The sequence below is a fragment of the Balaenoptera borealis genome (assembly GCF_965194805.1).
Source record: "Balaenoptera borealis genome assembly, chromosome: 1".
Classification (NCBI taxonomy): Eukaryota; Metazoa; Chordata; class Mammalia; order Artiodactyla; family Balaenopteridae; genus Balaenoptera; species Balaenoptera borealis.
Genome location: NC_138860.1, coordinates 165,065,362 through 165,084,581, shown reverse-complemented (window position 1 = coordinate 165,084,581; position 19,220 = coordinate 165,065,362). Strand labels below are relative to the sequence as shown.

The 19,220-nt window shown below is 39.1% G+C and overlaps 1 protein-coding gene across 5 annotated transcripts in view; it reads left to right on the top strand.

The window, feature by feature from the left end:
* The window catches only part of THRAP3 (thyroid hormone receptor associated protein 3), a 71,828-nt gene that overhangs the window by 35,996 nt on the left and 16,612 nt on the right, over nt 1–19,220 (top strand). For all 5 annotated transcript variants that reach the window (XM_082362862.1, XM_082362860.1, XM_082362863.1 and 2 more), the window contains one exon: nt 15,434–15,601. In XM_082362862.1, the coding sequence (XP_082218988.1) occupies nt 15,465–15,601 (137 nt within the window). In that variant the 5' untranslated portion in view covers nt 15,434–15,464. The remainder of the gene's footprint in view (nt 1–15,433; nt 15,602–19,220) is intronic.

The window sequence follows — 19,220 nt, the reverse complement described above, 5'->3', positions numbered from 1 at the left end:
AGTAACGATGAAGAATGTCCTTCTCAGTTTGTGTAAACGTTCTAAGTTCTTTTTGCCATTGGTAGAGCTGTTCCAAATCCTCATTTTATTGACGAAAAATAGGCACAGAGAGGTTAAAAACACCTCCTTCAAATAAGGGGTTTTGCGTTTATTAGGAGCATGAGTTTAGTTTTGGTAAATTTCTCTCATTTAAGGTGCCCGTTATTTATTTACTTATTTTTAGCGTTTCATTGCCCACCAGTGGCAATGAAGAAGATCAGTTCTGCCCTGATCAGAGGTCCTGATAAGAGAGGGAAGAAAGCAGTTTGCATCAGCCAAACAGGAGGCTAGAATAACATCTGTTATTTATTAGTTGATGACTGGTGCTTGGGCTGGAAAGGAGGGAAGTCAAGAAGACTCTGAGGTAGGATGGGCACCCTGCTGGTTAGACAGGAGCCCACAGTCCCCACGCCCACCCACAGAATACAGGTATCTGGTGGCTTTTGGAAAAGAACTCTGTCAGAACAGGTCTGTTTTGCATTTGGGAGCCCAAAGCATCCAACATAAGTAGCAATACTGTTAGAAAGGAATTACTTATTTTCCTCAAGTTTGAAGTGATGGCAAAGAGTCCTCATTTTTTTTCCTGTTTTTGCTGTGCAGTTTATTATGAATTTTCTAAGAGACAAATAACACAGTGCTCCTGTTTGCTGTCCAAAGAAATCAGGGCTGGCAAAGGAAGGACAGAGATTGACTTTTGGAGGACTTGGAATTGAACCTTTGTGGATAAGAGCTGGCTTATCCAGCTGGCCAGTACTTCCCACACTGGCAGTGTTCTTGACCTAGGGGAAAAAAGCTCTTTTATTATTATAAATTATCCATGTATATTTTTATGTGAGGCTTGCCATTCCTTAATTGATGTACTTTTAATCTATTGGGTTGGCCAAAAATTTCATTCGGTTTTAAGTACATTTTTCATTTTCACCACCAACTTTATCGAACAGTTTATTCATTAACTGAACGAATTTTTTGGCCAGCCCAATAAATGCTTCAGAGCTTACCCTCAGGGAAGCTTCTTAATACTCACTTAGAAAAATTATCTGTGTGTCAATGGATAACTAACATGAGTTAGTTTTTTTTACGTAGTGAAAACAGTATACAGAGTTGGGCCTTTTGTTGCTGTAGTTACTTGACTCAAGAACCGAAGGCCAGGTACTGTTTCCCTGAGGGTGTGGGCTTTATTTGCTTCCCTTCACTCTCCAGTTTCTGAACACAGGGGTCCCTGTGCTGAATTGTTTCTGTGAAGTTTTCGGAGCTGGTTGCTCTGAATTCTTTCCAGCCTGACAATAACCAATAGGAAGAACAATTGAGAATTTGTTTTGTAAACATGTCCATTATTAGCATAAGTTAACTAAAATATACGCTGTCATTAATAAAAATGTTATTTTCAGGGAAGTTGATAGTAAGGCTAGGATAAAAGCACACTGGTAAAAAAATTACAATGTCAGATAATCCCCCAAATGCCAAATAAACAGTTGAACTGAGCTCACAATTTTTACAGTGGCTTTTGGACTCCACAGAATTAGAAGCTTTAGCTGTTTTTAGCTTGCTAACCCCAAAATGTAGTTTATTAATGTGTATTTTCTCCCCTCTCATAATAATTTCTCAGTTGTTATGAAGTAGTCACACTTCTAAAAACAAGTTGCTGAAACAACCCACAATGGGAATGGTATTTTGGACTACTCATGTCCTGTAATTAGGAGGTAGTTTAAGGTTGCGCTTTGGAATTTACTTTAAATGTGTTTGAACTGAAATCAGAGTCATTGTTATTTGCTGATAATTGATTCTCCTTTTAGACTTATTTGCAGAGCACACATGGAGAAGCATGTAGAGGTGAGCCTTTTGGGTCCCCTCATTTCATGTCTGGTTTTTTTTTTTGTTTTTTGTTTTTTTCACTGCTCGGCTTGCGGGATCTCAGTTCCCCGACCAGGGATTGAACCCAGTCCTCCGCAGTGAAAGCGCCAAATCCTCACTGCTAGACCACCAGGGAACTCTCGCACGTCTGGATTTTTTAATGGAAGGATTCTCTAATCTTTTTTTATGGAAAAGGTATGGGGAAATAGCTGCAGAGACTGGCTCTATCCACCCAGACTTATTAGGATTTTGACCATGAATTGAGCCCACCTGCAAAGAGTTGATAATTTTTTAAGCTGGATGACGGATGTACTTGGGTTCCTTACACTGTTCTTTTCTACTTTTGTGTATGTTTGAATCAATGCCTCCATAATAAAAACACTAAAAAAAAAAAAAAAAAAAAAAGAGCCCAGCTGGCTATAAGGCTGGCCTGGCCTTTCTTAACCTTCTTTAAAGTCATAAAAGAGGGAAAAAATTCCATTGTAATAAAGTTTTCCTGAAATGGACTTTGAATAAAGTACAGTTTTATTTATTTAGGGTCTTGTGGAAATTACTAGTCTAGATTTTTAAAATATCTCAGAAGAAAGTAGGTAGATGTTTGATTCCACATTAAGAGAATTAACACCATTAACGCTATGAATGTCAACAACTTTGTAAAAGACTGTTAGGGGGAAGTTACCTGTAAACTCACTAGCTAAAAAAATTTATATGTAAAGTAAGAAGCACATGCTCTTATCCTGTCTGCCCCATTTCGTGTCTTTCCCTTCTCCTGCCCCCTTCCTCTTCATGTCTTCCTTTCTGCTCCACAGAGGTAACCACTATTAATAGTTTGCTGCATGTGCTTATGTAGATATGTCTTATATGTACATCTGTACCTACATATTACTCATTTTAAAAACAAGTTCTACCAAATTACATAGAATACAATGTTTAAAGTTTAAGAATTTTAGTACTAAACTCCAGAATAGCTATGATTTTGTAACATAGGCAAGGGCAAACTTTTATTATATCCTTAAGTTGTTTAAGCAATAAAATTGCCATTCTCCCCAAAGGACCTTCCTCTCCTTTTAGGAGGGTGCTCAGCGCACATGTAGGTATTTGCCTCTGTGAATTTTAAGACCTCAGAAATTAGTGTTATATTTATGGATTTATTTAACAGTTTAAGAGAGCTGCTTAATAGAGTAACTGTCAGGAAGGGGTCTCTGATTTGATTTCTTCGGGGATGTTGGGGGGGTGGTGTGAAGTCTTGGAAAAGTGTTTCCCTGGAGATACCTACAGCTGCTCTTGATTCTGTTTCCCTTTCCCTCCCTCTTTTGCTCAGGAGAGGATAATCTCCAGAGGAAAGCATAAAATAGTAAACATGTTTAATATTTCACCTGAGTTCTGCTTTCCTGCCCCTAACTATCCAGAGGCACACAGAGCACACAATCAGGCCCCCTCCTTTGCCTACAACCCTTTATGAATGGTGAATTTCTTTCTTGGCTGATTTTTGGATCTGTCTCTTCTTTATTTCAGTCATTTTGTTCACCAAGAATTTTCTGCTTCTTGCCTTTAGTGACTGTTGAGAGCAGGGCTGTCTTGACTGGACTTGTTGGCGGTGGAGTTTCACTCTAACCTGGCACTACTAAATGAAGTGTGTCTCCCTAACATTGAGATCAGTTTGGCCTTCTCTGCCTTTGAGGAAAATGCACAAGGCATACAAATGAGCTCAACTTTTAGTTTAGCTGTAGTGATTAGGACTGTGATACATATTTAATTTTATTCTTGGATTGTATTGTTAATATTTGGTGAACCAATCTTTTATTATTCCTGCTTGTGTGATGAAGAGGAAGTGTGAAAGAGCCTGTTCATTAGCACATACCAAGTGTCCACTCTGTGGCTAAGCACTGTGCATAAAATGGAGAACAAATCAGACGTGATCTCTTACCAGGTAATTTTGTGGCTTCCTGGGTTTGGTATCCTGAATTGTTAAATTTATTTGGTTAGCACTCTTGTGTTACGTAACAGTTACCAAATATAGTGCCATCTGATCTGGAAAAGTATGCTGTCCTCTTGGCAGAGCAGAGACAACAGTCCTGGGGCCTGGGCAAGGGATAGGGAGTGCAGGCCTACATGGGGTCAGTCCTCAGAGACTCTTCCTCTTCTATTAAGGTTATGTTAGAGATCCATAAACAGGGAAAAGACTAATTTTAAGACCTATTTTAAAAACAGGTGTTAAATGGTAACTGTTGAAAATCAAATAATGTAATACAGTAGAATAAAGGACCAAAACTACTTGATCATCTCAATAAATACAGTAAAAAAAAAAATCCAACATATTTTCATAATAAAAATATTAAACCAACTAGGAATAGAAGGGAACTTCCTCAATCTGACATTAGACATCTGTGAAAAACCTACAGGTATCATTGTACTTAAAGGTGGACGGAAGACTGAATGTTTTCACCCTAAGTTCAGGGACAAGAGAAGAATGTTCACTTTTGTCATTTCTGTTCAACATTGTACCAGATGTTCTAACCAGGGCAGTTAGGCAAGAAAATGAAATAAAAGCCATCTAACTTGGCAAGGAAGAAGTAAAACTATCTCTTTTGCAGGTGATATGATCTTATGTAGAAAATCTTAAGGAATCCACTGAAAACTATTAGAACTATTAAATGAATTCAGTAATGTTACAGGATACAGGATGAGTATACAAGAATGAATTGTATTTCTCTGGGCCTTCCTTGTGGTGCAGTGGTTAAGAATCTGCCTGCCAATGCAGGGGACATGGGCTCGATCCCTGGTCCGGGAAGATCCCACATGCTGCGGAGCAACTGAGCCTGTGCGCCACAACTACTGAGCCCATGTACCACAACTACTGAAGCTTGCGTGCCCTGGAGCCTGCGTGCTACAACTACTGAACCCGCGTGCCACACCTACTGAAACCTGCGTGCCTAGGGCCCATGCTCCGCAACAAGAGAAGCTCCTGCTTGCCGCAACTAGAGAAAGCCTGCGTGCAGCAAGAGACCCGACGCAGCCAAAAATAAATAAAATTATTTTAAAAAAAGAATGAATTGTATTTCTGTACACTAGCAGTGAGCAATCAAAATGACATAGAAAAACAGTTCATTTCCAGTAGCATCAAAAAGAGCAAAATACTTAGGAATAGATTTAACAAAATGAGCACAAAATTTGTACTCTGAAAACTACAAAACTGTGGAAAGACGTCACATGTTCATGGTTTGGAAGACTTCATGTTGTTAAGATGGCAGTTCTCTCCAAATTGATCTACAGATTCAAAACAATTTTTGTCAAAATCCCAGCTGGCTTTTTTGCAGAAATTGATGTACTGAATCTAAAATTCATATGAGGGACTTCCCTGGTGGCGCAGTGGTTAATAAGAGTCCTCCTGCCAATGCAGGGGACATGGGTTCGAGCCCTGGTCCAGGAAGATCTCACATGCCGCGGAGCAACTAAGCCTGTGTGCCACAACTACTGAGCCTGCGCTCTAGAGCCCGCAAGCCACAACTACTGAGCCCTTGTGCCACAACTACTGAAGCCCGCGCGCCTAGAGCCCGTGCTGTGCAACAAGAGAAGCCACCACAATGAGAAGCCCGCGCACCGCAAGGAAGAGTAGCCCCTGCTTGCCGCAACTAGAGAAAGCCTGCGTGCAGCAACAAAGACTCAATGCAACCATAAATAAATAAATTAAAAAAATAAAATAAAATTCATATGAAAATGTCGGGGACTCAGAATAGCCAAAATTGTCTTTGAGCAGGAGGAAGTTGAAAAACCTACGCTTTCTGATTTCAGAATGTACTACAAGGCTACAGTAATCAAATTGGTTTTGGCATAAGCATAGACATACAGATCAATGGAATAAAATTGAGAATACAGAAATAAACCCTCACATTTATGATCAGTTGATTTTTTTTTTTTTTTTTTTTGACCAAGATGCCAAGACATTTCAGTAGGATAAGACTGGTCTTCTCAACAAATGGTACTAGGACATCTGGATAGCCACATGCAAAAGAATGGAGTTGGACCCTTACCTCACACTATAACATAAAATTTAAATCAAAACGGATCATGGACCTAAATGCAAGAGCTAAAGCTATAAAATTCTTAGAAGAAAACCTAGGAATAAATCTTTGTGACCTTGGGCAAACCCTTAGTTAGATATGACACCAAAAGCACAAGGAACAAAAGAATAAGATAAATCAGACTTTATAAAAAAAAACTAACAAAATCCCTTTTTCTTTAAAGATCAGAATCAAGAAAATGGAAGAACAATCTACAAATTGGGAGAAACTTTTTGCAAAGTATATGTCTAATAAGGGATCTATATCCATAATTTAGAAAGCCTTACGACTCAATAATAAAAAGACAAATAATTCAACTTAAAAATGGACAAAGGATCTGAATTGATATTTCTCTAAGATACACAAATAGCCAATAAACATATGAAAAGATTGTCAACACGGTTAGTCATTAGGGAATTACAAATCAAAACCATGAGGGACTTCCCTGGTGGTCCAGTGGTTAAGACCCTGCGCTCCCAGTGCAGGGGGCCCAGGTTCCATCCCTGGTCGGGGAGCTAGATCCATCCCGCATGCCGCAACTAACAGCCCTCATGCTGCAACTAAGACCCGGTGCAGCCAAATAAATACTAAACAAAGAAACCATAATGAGATACCACTTCACACCCACTAGGATGGCTATAATAAAAAAGACAATAATAAAGTGTTAGAGATGGAGAGAAATTGGAACCCTCATACACTGCTGGTGGGAAAGTAAAATGGTGTAGCTGCTTTGGAATATAGTCTGGCAGTACCCCACAAAGTTAAGCATAGAGTTACCATGTGACTGAGCAATACCACTCCTAGGTATGTACCCAAGAGAAATAAGAATAAGTAAAGTGAATAAATATTTTTTAAAAAAAGAAGAAGAAGGTGGTTGGATCTACTGTTATTATTTAAAAGAAAACAAAAGAACTTCCCAGCCAAGCTGTAACAGTTTTCAAAGAAACATTCAGCCTTGCGTTGTCCTGATGGAAGATTATGCGTTTTCTGTTGACTAATTCTGGATGCTTTTTGTTGAGTGCTACTTTCAGTCGGTCTAATTGGGAGCAGTACTTGTTGGAATTAATCATTTAGTTTTCTGGGACTTCCCTGGCGGTCCAGTGGTTAAGAATGCAAGGGGCACGGGTTCAGTTCCTGGTTGGGGAACTAAGATCCCACATGCCGTGAGGTGCATCCAAAAAAAGTATTTATTTATTTACTTTATTTTTAAATTTTTGGCTGCATCGGGTCTCTTGTTGCGGTGCGCGGGCTTCTCTCTAGTTCTGGTGCGGGCTCAGGTAGTTGTGGCACGTGGGCTCAGTTGCCCCGCGGCATGTGGGATCTTAGATCCCTGACCAGGGATCGAACCCATGTACCCTGCATTGGAAGGCAGATTCTTTACCACTGGACCACCAGGGAAGTCCTCAAAAAAGTGTTTAAAAAAAATCGTTTGGTGTTCCGGAAGGAGCTCATAATAGAGGATTCCCTTCCAATCCCACCATATACACAACATCACCTTCTTTGGATGAAGACTGGCCTTTGGTGTGGTTGGTGGTGGTTCATTTCACTTGCCCCACAATCTCTTCCATTCCACATTATTGTACAGTATCCACTTTTCATCACCCGTCACAATTTGTTTTAAAAATGGACTGTTTTCGTTATGTTTAAGTAGCGAGTTGCATGAGGAAATACTGTTAAGAAGGTTTTTTTCGCTTAACTTACGTGGAACCCAAACATCAAAGCGATTAACATAAGCAAGCTGGTGCAGATGATTTTCAGCACTTGATTTGGATATTTTGAGTATGTCACCTGTCTCCCTCGTGGTATAGTGTTGATTGTTCTCAGTTAAAGTCTCGATTTGATTGCCTCGATTTGATTGCTATCAACTTCAACTGGTCTTACCCCACTGTGGAGCATCATCCAGGAGGAAATCTCCAGCACAAAACTTCGCAAACCACTTTTGACATGTTCGATTAGTCACAGCACCCTTTCCATACACTGTGCAAATCTTTTTTGCGTTTCAGTTACGTTTTTACCTTTCTTGAAATAATAAAGCATAAGATGCCGAAAATATTGCTTTTTTTCTTCCATGTTCAATATTAAAATGGCTACACAAAAGTTCACCAATTTTGATAATTTTTTTTTTTTTAATGCACGCTGATATGACAGCTGTCACATGCAGTCTAACAGAATTGTCTTGAATGAAGTTAAAGAGAACTACGTGCTACTAGAGCCATCTTACGGAAAAAAACCGAACAAACTTTTTGGCTAACCCAATAGAAGGATCTTTGATGAATGTATTCTAAATACAGAGCAAGAGAAGCTAGACATTCTTAAATAGTAAGTCCATCAAATCAGGGTAGCTGAGTTGTCCTCCTTGAAGAAATGATGAGTCCTGGTTTTTCAGGATAGTCCCAATTTATTGATAAAGTCCTTTTCCCCATGCCAACCCAAATATCCTGGAAACCCTAAATTGCTAGATACAAATGTCACACCCCCACCCCTAGCCTGTCTCAGCCAGAGCAGGGCAATAATCTTTTATTGGACTACATACTGTATGTTAACTTTTAGGTTTGAACTCTCTGGTCCCCCTACTTGTAGGTGGATATTTTTTCTTTGAATAATTGTTACAGGGAATTCTCTGGCGGTCCAGTGGTTAGGACTCCATGCTTTCACTGTCGAGGGCCCGGATTCAATCCCTGGTCAGGGAACTAAGATCCCACGAGCTGCGAGGTGTGGCCTAAATAAATAAATATATGTATGAATGTATGTTTTAGTCATTAAATCATAGCCTTTTTTTCCTCTGAACTACAAGAAGATGCAAATTCCCATGCTTCATTTTCCCCGTCAGTATTCATTCATTACTAAAATTTGTGTGTTTATAAAATCATGTCATAGATGTTATACATTTCAGTATGTCAGTGTATCTTATGGAATTTTACGTCTTAAATTAGGGACTTGCCTAAAAGGATTCTAAGTCTTATGGTGAGATTTTTGCATTTCTTTTTGGAAGGCTATTTCTTGGGAAGATTTCCATAGTTGATTGTTCTTATCCATTGTTTTGACTATTAGTTTACTTTTTTTTATTTTTCATTTTTTTTAAATTAATTTTTATTGGAGTATAGTTGCTTTACACTGTTGTGTTAGTTTCTGCTGTGCAGCAAACTGAATCAGTTATACGTATACATATATCCACTCTTTTTTAGATTTCCTTCCCATTTAGGTCACCATTTAGTTAACTTTTAGAGGGTGGTGTTTAGTGATCCTGTCCTGAAATTCTCTAGGCTTAGATCTTATTTGGGTCCTGTAACCCAAATTAAACAGATTAAAATAACTGTTGTTCCTTTGTAACACTCCTTCTTCCTTGAATTAGTCATGAGTCCTTTGAGTAAGAATTAGTGATGAAAGTTTCATGATGTTAATATATTCTAATATATTCTAATAACGTAAGAAAATAAGATAGAGGCAACTCTTATATACACTACCGAATGTAAAATAGTTAGCTAGTGGGAAGCAGCAGCATAGCACAGGGAGATCAGCTCAGTGCTTTTCGATGACCTAGTGGGGTGGGATAGGGAGGGGGGGAGGGAGGCTCAGGGGGGAGGGGATATGGGGATATATGTATGCATGTGGCTGATTCACTTTGGTGTACAGAAACAGAAACTAACACAGTATCGTGAAGCAATTATACTCCAATAAAGATCTATTTAAAAAAAAGAGAGAGACAACTCTGTATGCTTCATTGCTGCAGGGAAGCAGGTGGTGCTAGAGAAAGAGGTTGGTGCTTAAAACCTAGTACTAGTACTAAACCTAGTACTTTGTTTGCTTTTTAAATTGGTTGTAATGTGGATATTGAAGTGAGAGTTAAAACCATGAGAAATGCTGTGATTATGCTCTTTAAGGTGCATAAGATTCTTGAGGAAATTGAATATCCTGTGAGATAGTAAGTTTGATATTAATGGAAATGAGAAAAGGAAAAACAAATGGTTTGCTCACAGATATTAAGTTACAGCAGTGGAGTCATTCAAAACAGTTAGGTGTAGCTATCCAGAGATCAGACTGTTCACCATACGCAATAGTTCCCTGGCCCAACTCAATTCCTGTGTCCTTTCATGGGTTCAGAGAGCTTTAAAGGACTTAGTTTTGAATTGGTTTTACATATTAGGAAGGCTGTGGGTGTGTTTTATGTTGTTGTTTTGTTTTCAGGTTGTAATATGTTTTCCTTAAAGTTTTATTTGCTTGATTAGTAGTAAATCCTCTTTCTATGAAAGAAACAGTAACATCTTACGGAAGATCCAAACGAACTTTTTGGCCAACCCAGTAGCTTGACCATTTAGGGCTGCCAAGGTTGGAGCCCCAGGGCAGCCCATTGAGAAGCTGTATTTGGCACTACTTAGTTTTAGGAACTCAGTCTCCTGCCAAATGTAACCTATCCACAGCGTTCCAAACATGGGGCAAACAGTATTAAATTTAACTACCGAAGTGTTCCTTCTGGTGAATTCAGCAAGACACCTACCATGTGCCAAGCGCAATGCTGGCGTAGTCACTAGGGACACTAAGAAGAAACTTAATCTGGAGTGAGAAGGGGAGAGGAGTAATCGAATTCTTTCTTACCTTTGAGAGTCTTTGATTTAGAGAAGCTTGCTTTGGCCCTTGCTGCCAATATTATTCTTGTTGCTTGGAGTTGAAAAATAAGATCTGGATTTTTAATGACATAAAAGCCATGTAATTATATACCTTAAGGCCTTTGTTTTCTTTTAAGTTAAAATGTATCTGCTCTTCCAAGGACGAGTGGCTTGGTGGAGAAGGCCTGGGCTTTAAAAAGGGTGGTGGGTCTGGAAATTACCCTCTCACTTGGCTCTGCAGAACAGTTTAAAGGTGAACCCTTCCTCCAAGTGACAGAATTATACCTGAAACCATTTCAGAAGGCTGTTTGAAATTCTACACTTGGGTTTTAAATAGAAAGGGGGGAGGGTAGAACAACAGTGGTATAAATACAAGATGGAGGAGGAGGATATCTTGCAGCTGAAGAAGGGTTTATGAGAAAGGATTTGAGGGCCTAGTGACTCATCTCACTCTGAATCAACATGTGGTGTGGCTGCCAGAAAGAGAAATCTTAGGATGCATTAGTAGTATCTAAATAGTTTTATAATAGGCCAAGTTTGGAGAATTACATTTAGTTCTGAGTATCCCAGTGAAGGAGGACAAACTGGAATTGATTCAGTGGCAAACAGGGTGATAATGTGGATATGAAACCATGCCATCTGAAGGATGTTGGAAAGTTGAGGGTATTTGGATCTTACCAGCCCTTAACTAGGAGTTTAGGAACTGGATCCTATATTTCTGCCTGCTAACATGCTGAGTACTACTTGTTCAATAGGTGGATTCTTTTATATTGCTGGTGTAGGAACATGGCTATTTTATTCTGAATGAAACAGCATGTCCAGGAAGAGTAGTCATTGCTGAAGAAACAAAACTTCCTTTGGGGGAAATTTTAATTTGAACAGAAACCAAACTTCTGAAAGAAAAACCGAAACGAACTCTTTGGCCAACCCAATACTTGTAACATGTAAAACATGCTAAGTTGATTTTCAAGGTGATATTTGTCTGTCGTACTTTCCATACTATTTTTAGAGCATGGACATGGAAGAAATGTTAGAAATGGGAAAAGCTATGTGTAAACACAATGAAGTTTTAAAGGTCTTCAAAGTAGAACTGAGAGTTGTTTTGAATGAATTTTGGTAATTTAATCAGATAGCTTTAGTTATGGTTGTCCCTACCTTACACTAAAATGTTTGTATAAAATGCTTATATACATGAAATCTATTTATGTATATCAGGAGAAGAGACTTCTCGGTTTTTTGGACCTTTTCCTTTTTTGTGTGACTTGCTCTTTCATAGTCTTCAGGTGACAGCTTAAATGCCACCTCTGGACCATCCTATCTAAATAACTCACTACCACACTTCATAAATTTGCCAACATTATGCGCTCTTTGCCTTCTTCCTAGTACTTACCAGAATTTGAAATTACATTTTTGCTTGCTCACTTGGTTATTATCTATCTGTAACTCTAGATTATAAGCTCCATGGAGGCAAAGACCAAGTCTACTTTAATTTACCATTGTTTGTCCACTCTCTAGAGTTCTCTTGAATGAGTTAAGATATTCATTGATTTATTTCCAGCTCTGGTTTTGTATCATCCAAAGTTATTCCTCTTAACTCTCAGGGAATAGTGATGTTTTAAAATTAGTTTCAGTTCACATTAAAGAAGTTCTGGGAGTGAGGGTGGTGTCACAGTATTGTGACTCTTGAGTACATTTGTCAATTCTAGTAAATTTAATATAGGTAGAAGTGTTAAATTTGGCTCTATCTGTATTTTTAAAAAATACTTTGCCTTCTTTCTATTTGTTCATTTGGTTGTGTCGGGTCTTAGTTGCTACCAGTGGGCTCCTTGGTTGTGGCACGTGTGCTCCTTAGTTGTGGCACATGTGCTCCTTAGTTGTGGTTTGCAGACTCCTTTAGTTGCGGCATGCATGTGGGATCTAGTTCCCTGACCAGGGATTGAACCCAGGCTTCCTGCATTGGGAGCGCAGAGTCTTAGCCACTGGACCACCAGGGAAGTCTCTCTGTATTTAGATGACAACTTTTTCTTCCTCTTCATGAAAATTAGGTTCTTAATTTTCCAGTGACTTGAAGTTGAAATGAGTATTTCCTTTTCTACTGACTTGTTCTCCCTTCTCCTTTTTTCTTTTTCTTTTTCTTTTTTCCCTTTTTCCCGCTGGGCAGCACAGGCTTTCAGGATCTTAGTTTCCCGACCAGAGATTGAACTTGTGCCCCCCGGAGTGAAAGTGAGGACTCCGAACCACTGGACCACCAGGGAATTCCCTCCCCTTTTCTTTTAAAGTCTGATATTGTCCACCCATTGTGTAACTGATCTAAAAGGGTATTTATTTCTAGCCTAAACTAAATTGAAGACTGGACAGAGAAGTTGCTAGGCAAAGATACCCCTAGACTTGTAACAGAAAAAAGCCATTTAGCAAGAATGAACCTAGAGAATCCCCAAATATGCTGAAGGCCAACCAGAAAAACAATGTATTTTCAATATTCAGTTTCTGTAAATTGCTTATTTACACCTCCACCTCATATCTCCAAATAACTTATTCCTCTACCCTGGCTTTGTATAATGACACTACTTCCAAAAATTGGTTCCAAACTGAAACATCTTTGACCTTGCTAAAGCATGTAACAATTTGATCCTTTTGGCAAGATCTAGACTGTAGGTCTTTGGTATCCTCATTTAGCAATCTCTTACTCATCACTGTTTGTCTCTGGCTTCCTAGCAATTTCTCATTCTTCTTCTAAATTTATGTCTCTGAGATTATGGTTATTTCCCTTATGAGCTGGAGCCAAAGCAGCTTCTTGGACTTCTTTGCCTTTCCAAAAGTTCTTAAAATTCAAATCTAAAACTTGAATATAGTAATTATAAACAGATACCACCTTTCAGTTTGTCTCTGTCTTGCCCTTTTTACCAGATCCTAAACTCAGTAGGAGTGGAGACTTGCATTCATTTATTCATCCCACAAGTCTCAGCATGCCTTCTGTGTGCCAGACACTGCTCTGGCGAGGCTGTATAATGGTAGTTAAGAGCACTGGTTTAGAGCCAGGTCACCTGGTTCAAATCCTAGCCCTGCCACTTAAAGCTGAGTGCCCTTCGGCAAGTTAGTTACCTTCTTTATGTCTCAGTATCCACATCTGTAAAAAGGGATGTAATAATATCCTCCTTGAGGATAAGTTAATCAAAATACTGTTTAAGTGTTTGCTGTTCTGGGCATTGAGGATACAGCAGTAAATAAGAAAAATGAGATTTCTGCTGGTGGGAGCTTACATCCTACTTGGGTAGAGGAGGAAAAACAAACAAGTACAAAGTAAACAAGTTTCAAGTACTGGATTGAGTGCTCCTAAGAAGAAAACAAGGTACTGGACTAGACCTTAGAGAATGGGTGGCTGCTTTTGATTGGGTGGCCAGGGCAAACCTCTAGGGAGATAGCTTTCGAGTTGGGATCTGAATAACAAGAAAATCTGAGAGGTAGGGGAGGGTGAAATGTTCATTGATTATTGTTTTCCCTTCACAAGCCAGGCGCAACATTACATAAAAGAATCTTTTGTTAAGCAGTGAGGCAGTGAGGTGTGATAGGATAAGTCCTGGAGTTCTGGTCTGGTTTGGGTATTAACTAGCTTTCTGATCTTTGAAAAAAAAGGAAAAAACAATTTTGTTTTTTTCATGGGAAAATGACTCTGAAAGAAGGTTGACTCTTGAAGCTAGTGATGGGCTAGAAGAAAGTAGAGGTTCTTCTCCTTATAAATTACTTTAGTCCTATGTTTATGGATTAATATCCTGTATTTTGGGACTTTTCTGGTGGCGCAGTGGTTAAGAATCTGCCTGCCAATGCAGGGGACGTGGGTTCGAGCCCTGGTCCAGGAAGATCCCACATGCCGCAGAGCAGCTAAGCCTGTGCGCCACAACTTCTGAGCCTGCGCTCTAGAGCCCGCGAGCCACAACTACTGAAGCACGTGCGCCTAGAGCCCGTGCTCCACAACAAGAGAAGCCACCGCAATGAGAAGCCCGCGCACTGCAACAAAGAGTAACCCCTGCTCGCCACAACTAGAGAAAGCCAGTGCGCAGCAACAAAGACCCAACGCAGCCAAAAAAAAAAAATCCTGTATTTTACAGGATGTAGTACATCCTGTTGTGGTATTACAATATTTGAGAATATTCTGTCACACTTTTTTTTTTGAGCACAAATAAACAGATTTTAATTCTTTGATAAGATAAATAATATACATAGGTACTTGGTAATACTGATAAAAAAGATAAAAGTTAGAAAAATACAAAATGGAAAGATATAACTATAGATGTAATGAGCAGATGTATGATTATAATTATAGGTATAATACATAATTGTAAGTGTAAAGGAGATTACAGAATCTCTCACACTTTAAACCTTTTCCTTTGAAGTAAATATTAAGGATATGCCTCATGGATTCAGGGTCCAGGAAGTAGGGAAATGGTAAGATGTGCCACATACTCTATAACCAAGATGTCATTGCATAGGGTTTCTTCTGTGAGGACTGGGAAGCCTGTCTCAGGTCATCTCAGTACTTTTATTAACAGTTAACTTAGTTTGCAAAACTTGTCTGCTTATTGAGAAAAGACTGTGTGCCCCAGGTTATCGTTAGCTCTCCTCATTTTTGTCTGTGTTTCATGGTGTCCCCCAGTTAGAGTTACAGGTCAGGTTTTCCATTTGCTGCTGTGGGTTGGTATGTTCGGAATTGTACTGCTTAGAAATGCCCCTTGGTAAAAGGGCAAAGAGTGTTTTGTTTTGTTTGGTTTTAACAGTCATTTCATCTTTTTTGGTTGTTTCTAAGTGTCCATAGAAGTTCAAGGGACTCACTCATTTGCAAAGGGGCTCACTCATCTGTTTGATTCTATTTTCTTACATTAGGTGTAATTGAAAAGCGACCCTCTCTTTAGAGATGTCAAAAACAAACAAATCTAAATCTGGATCTCGCTCTTCTCGATCAAGATCTGCATCAAGATCTCGTTCTCGTTCGTTTTCGAAGTCTCGGTCCAGAAGTCGCTCTGTCTCTCGTTCAAGGAAACGCAGGCTGAGGTAAGGGGGTGTGATTGTATAATGAGGTAATCATTGATCGGTCAGTATAGGTCTCTGAAGATCTTTTGTTAGACCCTTTCTGTGAGTGTCAAATGGAGGTGCGGGGTTGGCTTGAGGTGGCGTGTTGGGCTGTAAGATATTCCAGGTCTCTTCAAATGTTACAAATCCAAATCAACTTTGATTGCCATGCTGTTGGCCTAATTCCTTTTCTTTCCCGCCAGCACATACTGTTTTTCATCCACTGTGGAAGAAAGAGCATTTTATTTTTATTTAAGCTACTTGCTTCAAATCTCTACACCTGATTATTTTTCACTGAAGTATTTTTGGAGGCTTGGACCAAGGTTTATTTGCATCATCAGCAAAGAAAGGATAGCTAAGAGGATTAATAGTATGATCAACATTGCAAGGAAAAGAAACCTTAACTCACTAAAATAATTAAACCTTAGAAAACTTAATCAGGAGTCCTTTGTATATATATACCTGATATGCCAACTACTAACAAGCTCCATCTATTTAGTAAAACACATCTTGCAACTGCCTAAAAATCACTATTGTAGACATCACTTTGCCTTAGTAAATGTGCAAATAATTCTTTTGAATTTATTGCCAGTATTCTTTAATTTAGTCAGTTTCTACACCTTTAGTTGGATTATTTCCTGTTTCAGCTATGTCTTGGAATATAATGCCAAACTTCCGGCATCTTTCCTCTTTTGTTGTGTTATGAGTTCGGTTTTTCATTCTTTAAAACTTTCTTTTGTGAGTAGATAAGAACCTGTTAGTAAATATAAGTTTCTGTATGTGTATTAGAGAAATATTGATGTATCTAAATGTTTAAATACCAAAAGGGGATCTTTGTACAATTTCATTCTTTTTGTCAGAGCTGCAGTAGGCAAGGAGACAATTTCTCAGTTTTACCACTTGGCGCCCCTGCTGATTATTTTAGATGAGTATCTAGAGCCCTTCTCTTAAATGAATTATGCAGTTTAAAATAAACTCAGGAATAGTTGTTATTTATCTTTATTCTTGATGGTTTCCATAGTCCTACTTCTAAAAGAGTCTATAAACAAATGGTTGGTAGGCTCCCCCCCCCACCCCCACCCTCCCAACAAGAATAAGTTAATGCTTTTTTTAAAATACATTTATTTATTTTTATTTATTTATTATTTTTGGCTGTGTTGGGTCTTCATTGCTGTGTGCGGGCTTTCTCTAGTTGCAGCGAGCAGGGGCTACTCTTCGTTGCGGTGCACGGGCTTCTCATTGCGGTGGCTTCTCTTGTTGTGCAGCACAGGCTCTAGGCGTGCGGGCTTCAGTAGTTGTGGCATGTGGGCTCGGTAGTTGTGGCTCGCCGCCTCTAGAGCGCAGGCTCAGTAGTTGTGGCGCACGGGCTTAGTTGCTCCACGGCATGTGGGATCTTCCTGGGCCAGGGCTTGAACCCATGCCCCCTGCATTGGCAGGTGGATTCTTAACCACTGTGCCACCAGGGAAGCCCAAGAATAAGTTAATTCTTAAATGGAATCTGTGAGAAGCCTGTCTGAAAATTAATTTCAGAGCAGAGATTGAACAAAAAATAGGTGTGCATAAATGTTAATGACTTCCATATAGTGTAGAACAGGAAGTTATAAACTTTGAGTCTCTCACTCAAAAGAAACACTCCATGTTTTTTTTTTCTTTTTTAAGATAACATTACACCTTGAGGGTAAGCAATCCTAACTTTATTTTTCTCTCCCATGTTTCTTGGGCACACATTTTTATACCAAACTTTGTTTGAGGCCTGTGCTAGATAAAGTCTCTCTGTTGCCCAATTGTGTCAGAGTCTGTATGTAAGTAAAATTCTGTTTTATCTTCTCAAACCCCACCCCCACCCCCCAAAAATGAGGGAAAGTCCACTTAAATACATCTACCTCAGGAAGTTGCTATCAAGGCCATAGGACCGAGCAGAGACTCTTAGTAAACTCCTACCTTGCGCCCAGAGTCTTTTGATCTGGTTTGCTTAAATCTCAGTTTCAGCTAATTTGGTTATTTAAAACTTAATCTAGTAAATGGAAACTAAATAATTGGTTCAAAAAGAAGAGGCTGTACAACCAAAACAGAGAGAAAATTGAACTGACATAACCCAAATTGAAAAGTGTTAACCAGCTCTGAAGTATTTGTGATAGCTGGAGTTCTGGGCGGATCTGTCTGGACAGATTGCTTCTCCTTATTCTACAGATCGTTTGGCATGGTCATCAACTTGGCAAATGAGGGAAAGATATCTTACGCAGGCAATATGTGCTGGGGTAGGTCTAGAGACACTCCATGTGCTGTCCTAATACCTGGAAGATTATTTTGGAGGAATATCTCCACTAGAAAACATGTTTTTATATTTGATTCTAGTCTGACTTCTCTGTTTTTTAGAAACAGATAAATTTGCCACTGGATGTTCAATTTTTAATTCTGGCTTATCGGTTTCATGATTTTTTTCTTTTGTTTTTCCCTCTCCTACAAGGAAAGTATACTGTCCAGAGAGTTTGAGAAACCATGCCTTTAAATTAACTTAACTGCTGAGTTCTACAGAATTGGAGAAAATTGGTTGTTTCCTTGTATTTCTCAGACTGTTGTATCCTTTTAAGTGACTTCTCATAAATAAATTTGCAATCTGCAGAGACTCATATTCCTGCATCTGTGCAGTGACTGCGGGTTTTGGATGCAGTATGCCGCAGGGCCCTCACTAGTAATTGGTGACAGAAGCAGCAGTAGCCTCTGAGGATGGGAACATGAATTAAACCCTCCTTAGTGCTGGTGGTGCATCACCTCCCTCAAGTACAGCCATTAAATTGGGTCATATTCAGTTTCATAGCTGCATCTGCCTCTCCCTTCTTTCTTATATTGTTACTATTTTTGAATGAAAAGTGTGAAAGGTAAGTTTGTTTTTTAAAATTGTACTTAAATAGCAACCATTAACAGCCATCAGTATGCTGCATCTTCACTAGTTCCTGTTGTTCTTGGGGTAGATAAAGAACCTGAGCATGGTGGGTAGTAAGTAGTGGGAAACCAATCCCACTTTATCTTCTAAGTGTAAGTTTCTTTCTAAAAATAACATTCTGTTTAGTTGTTAAAACCTGTCACATTTGCATCTGTTTCCAGTTAGGTCTGATATGAGAAACCCTGCTTATGAACTGAAGGGTTTTTATTCTATATGTAAAGAAAATATTTTTGGAGTTTTCTAGTAATTTTACGTATTTCTAGTTAACTACTTAGGAGTAGTGACTAATTAATGCTCTGTATCATAGTTGACACGACAAGTGGTATCAAAGAACCCCACTGGATTTTCTACACCAACAAATACAGTTTTTGGCTTTTTGATGGAAACAAAGCTCCCTGTCATTGACAAACCTGGCATTTGTGAACATGTAATTTTTACAGAGTTAGGTTACTGTTGAATCCCCACGGGTCTGGAAATGTACCTTTGCTAAATTAGAGTTCTGTATTGTTAAGAAGAACACAACACTAGGCTTTAGGTTGACCTTAAAGATGTGCAAGTGTGGGGCTGTTTTTGTAGTTCCTCTTTGCTACCCTCTTGTGTGTTTCGGTGTCTTATGGTCAGATGGTGCCCTCTTGTGGCACCTGGGTAAGACCTTGT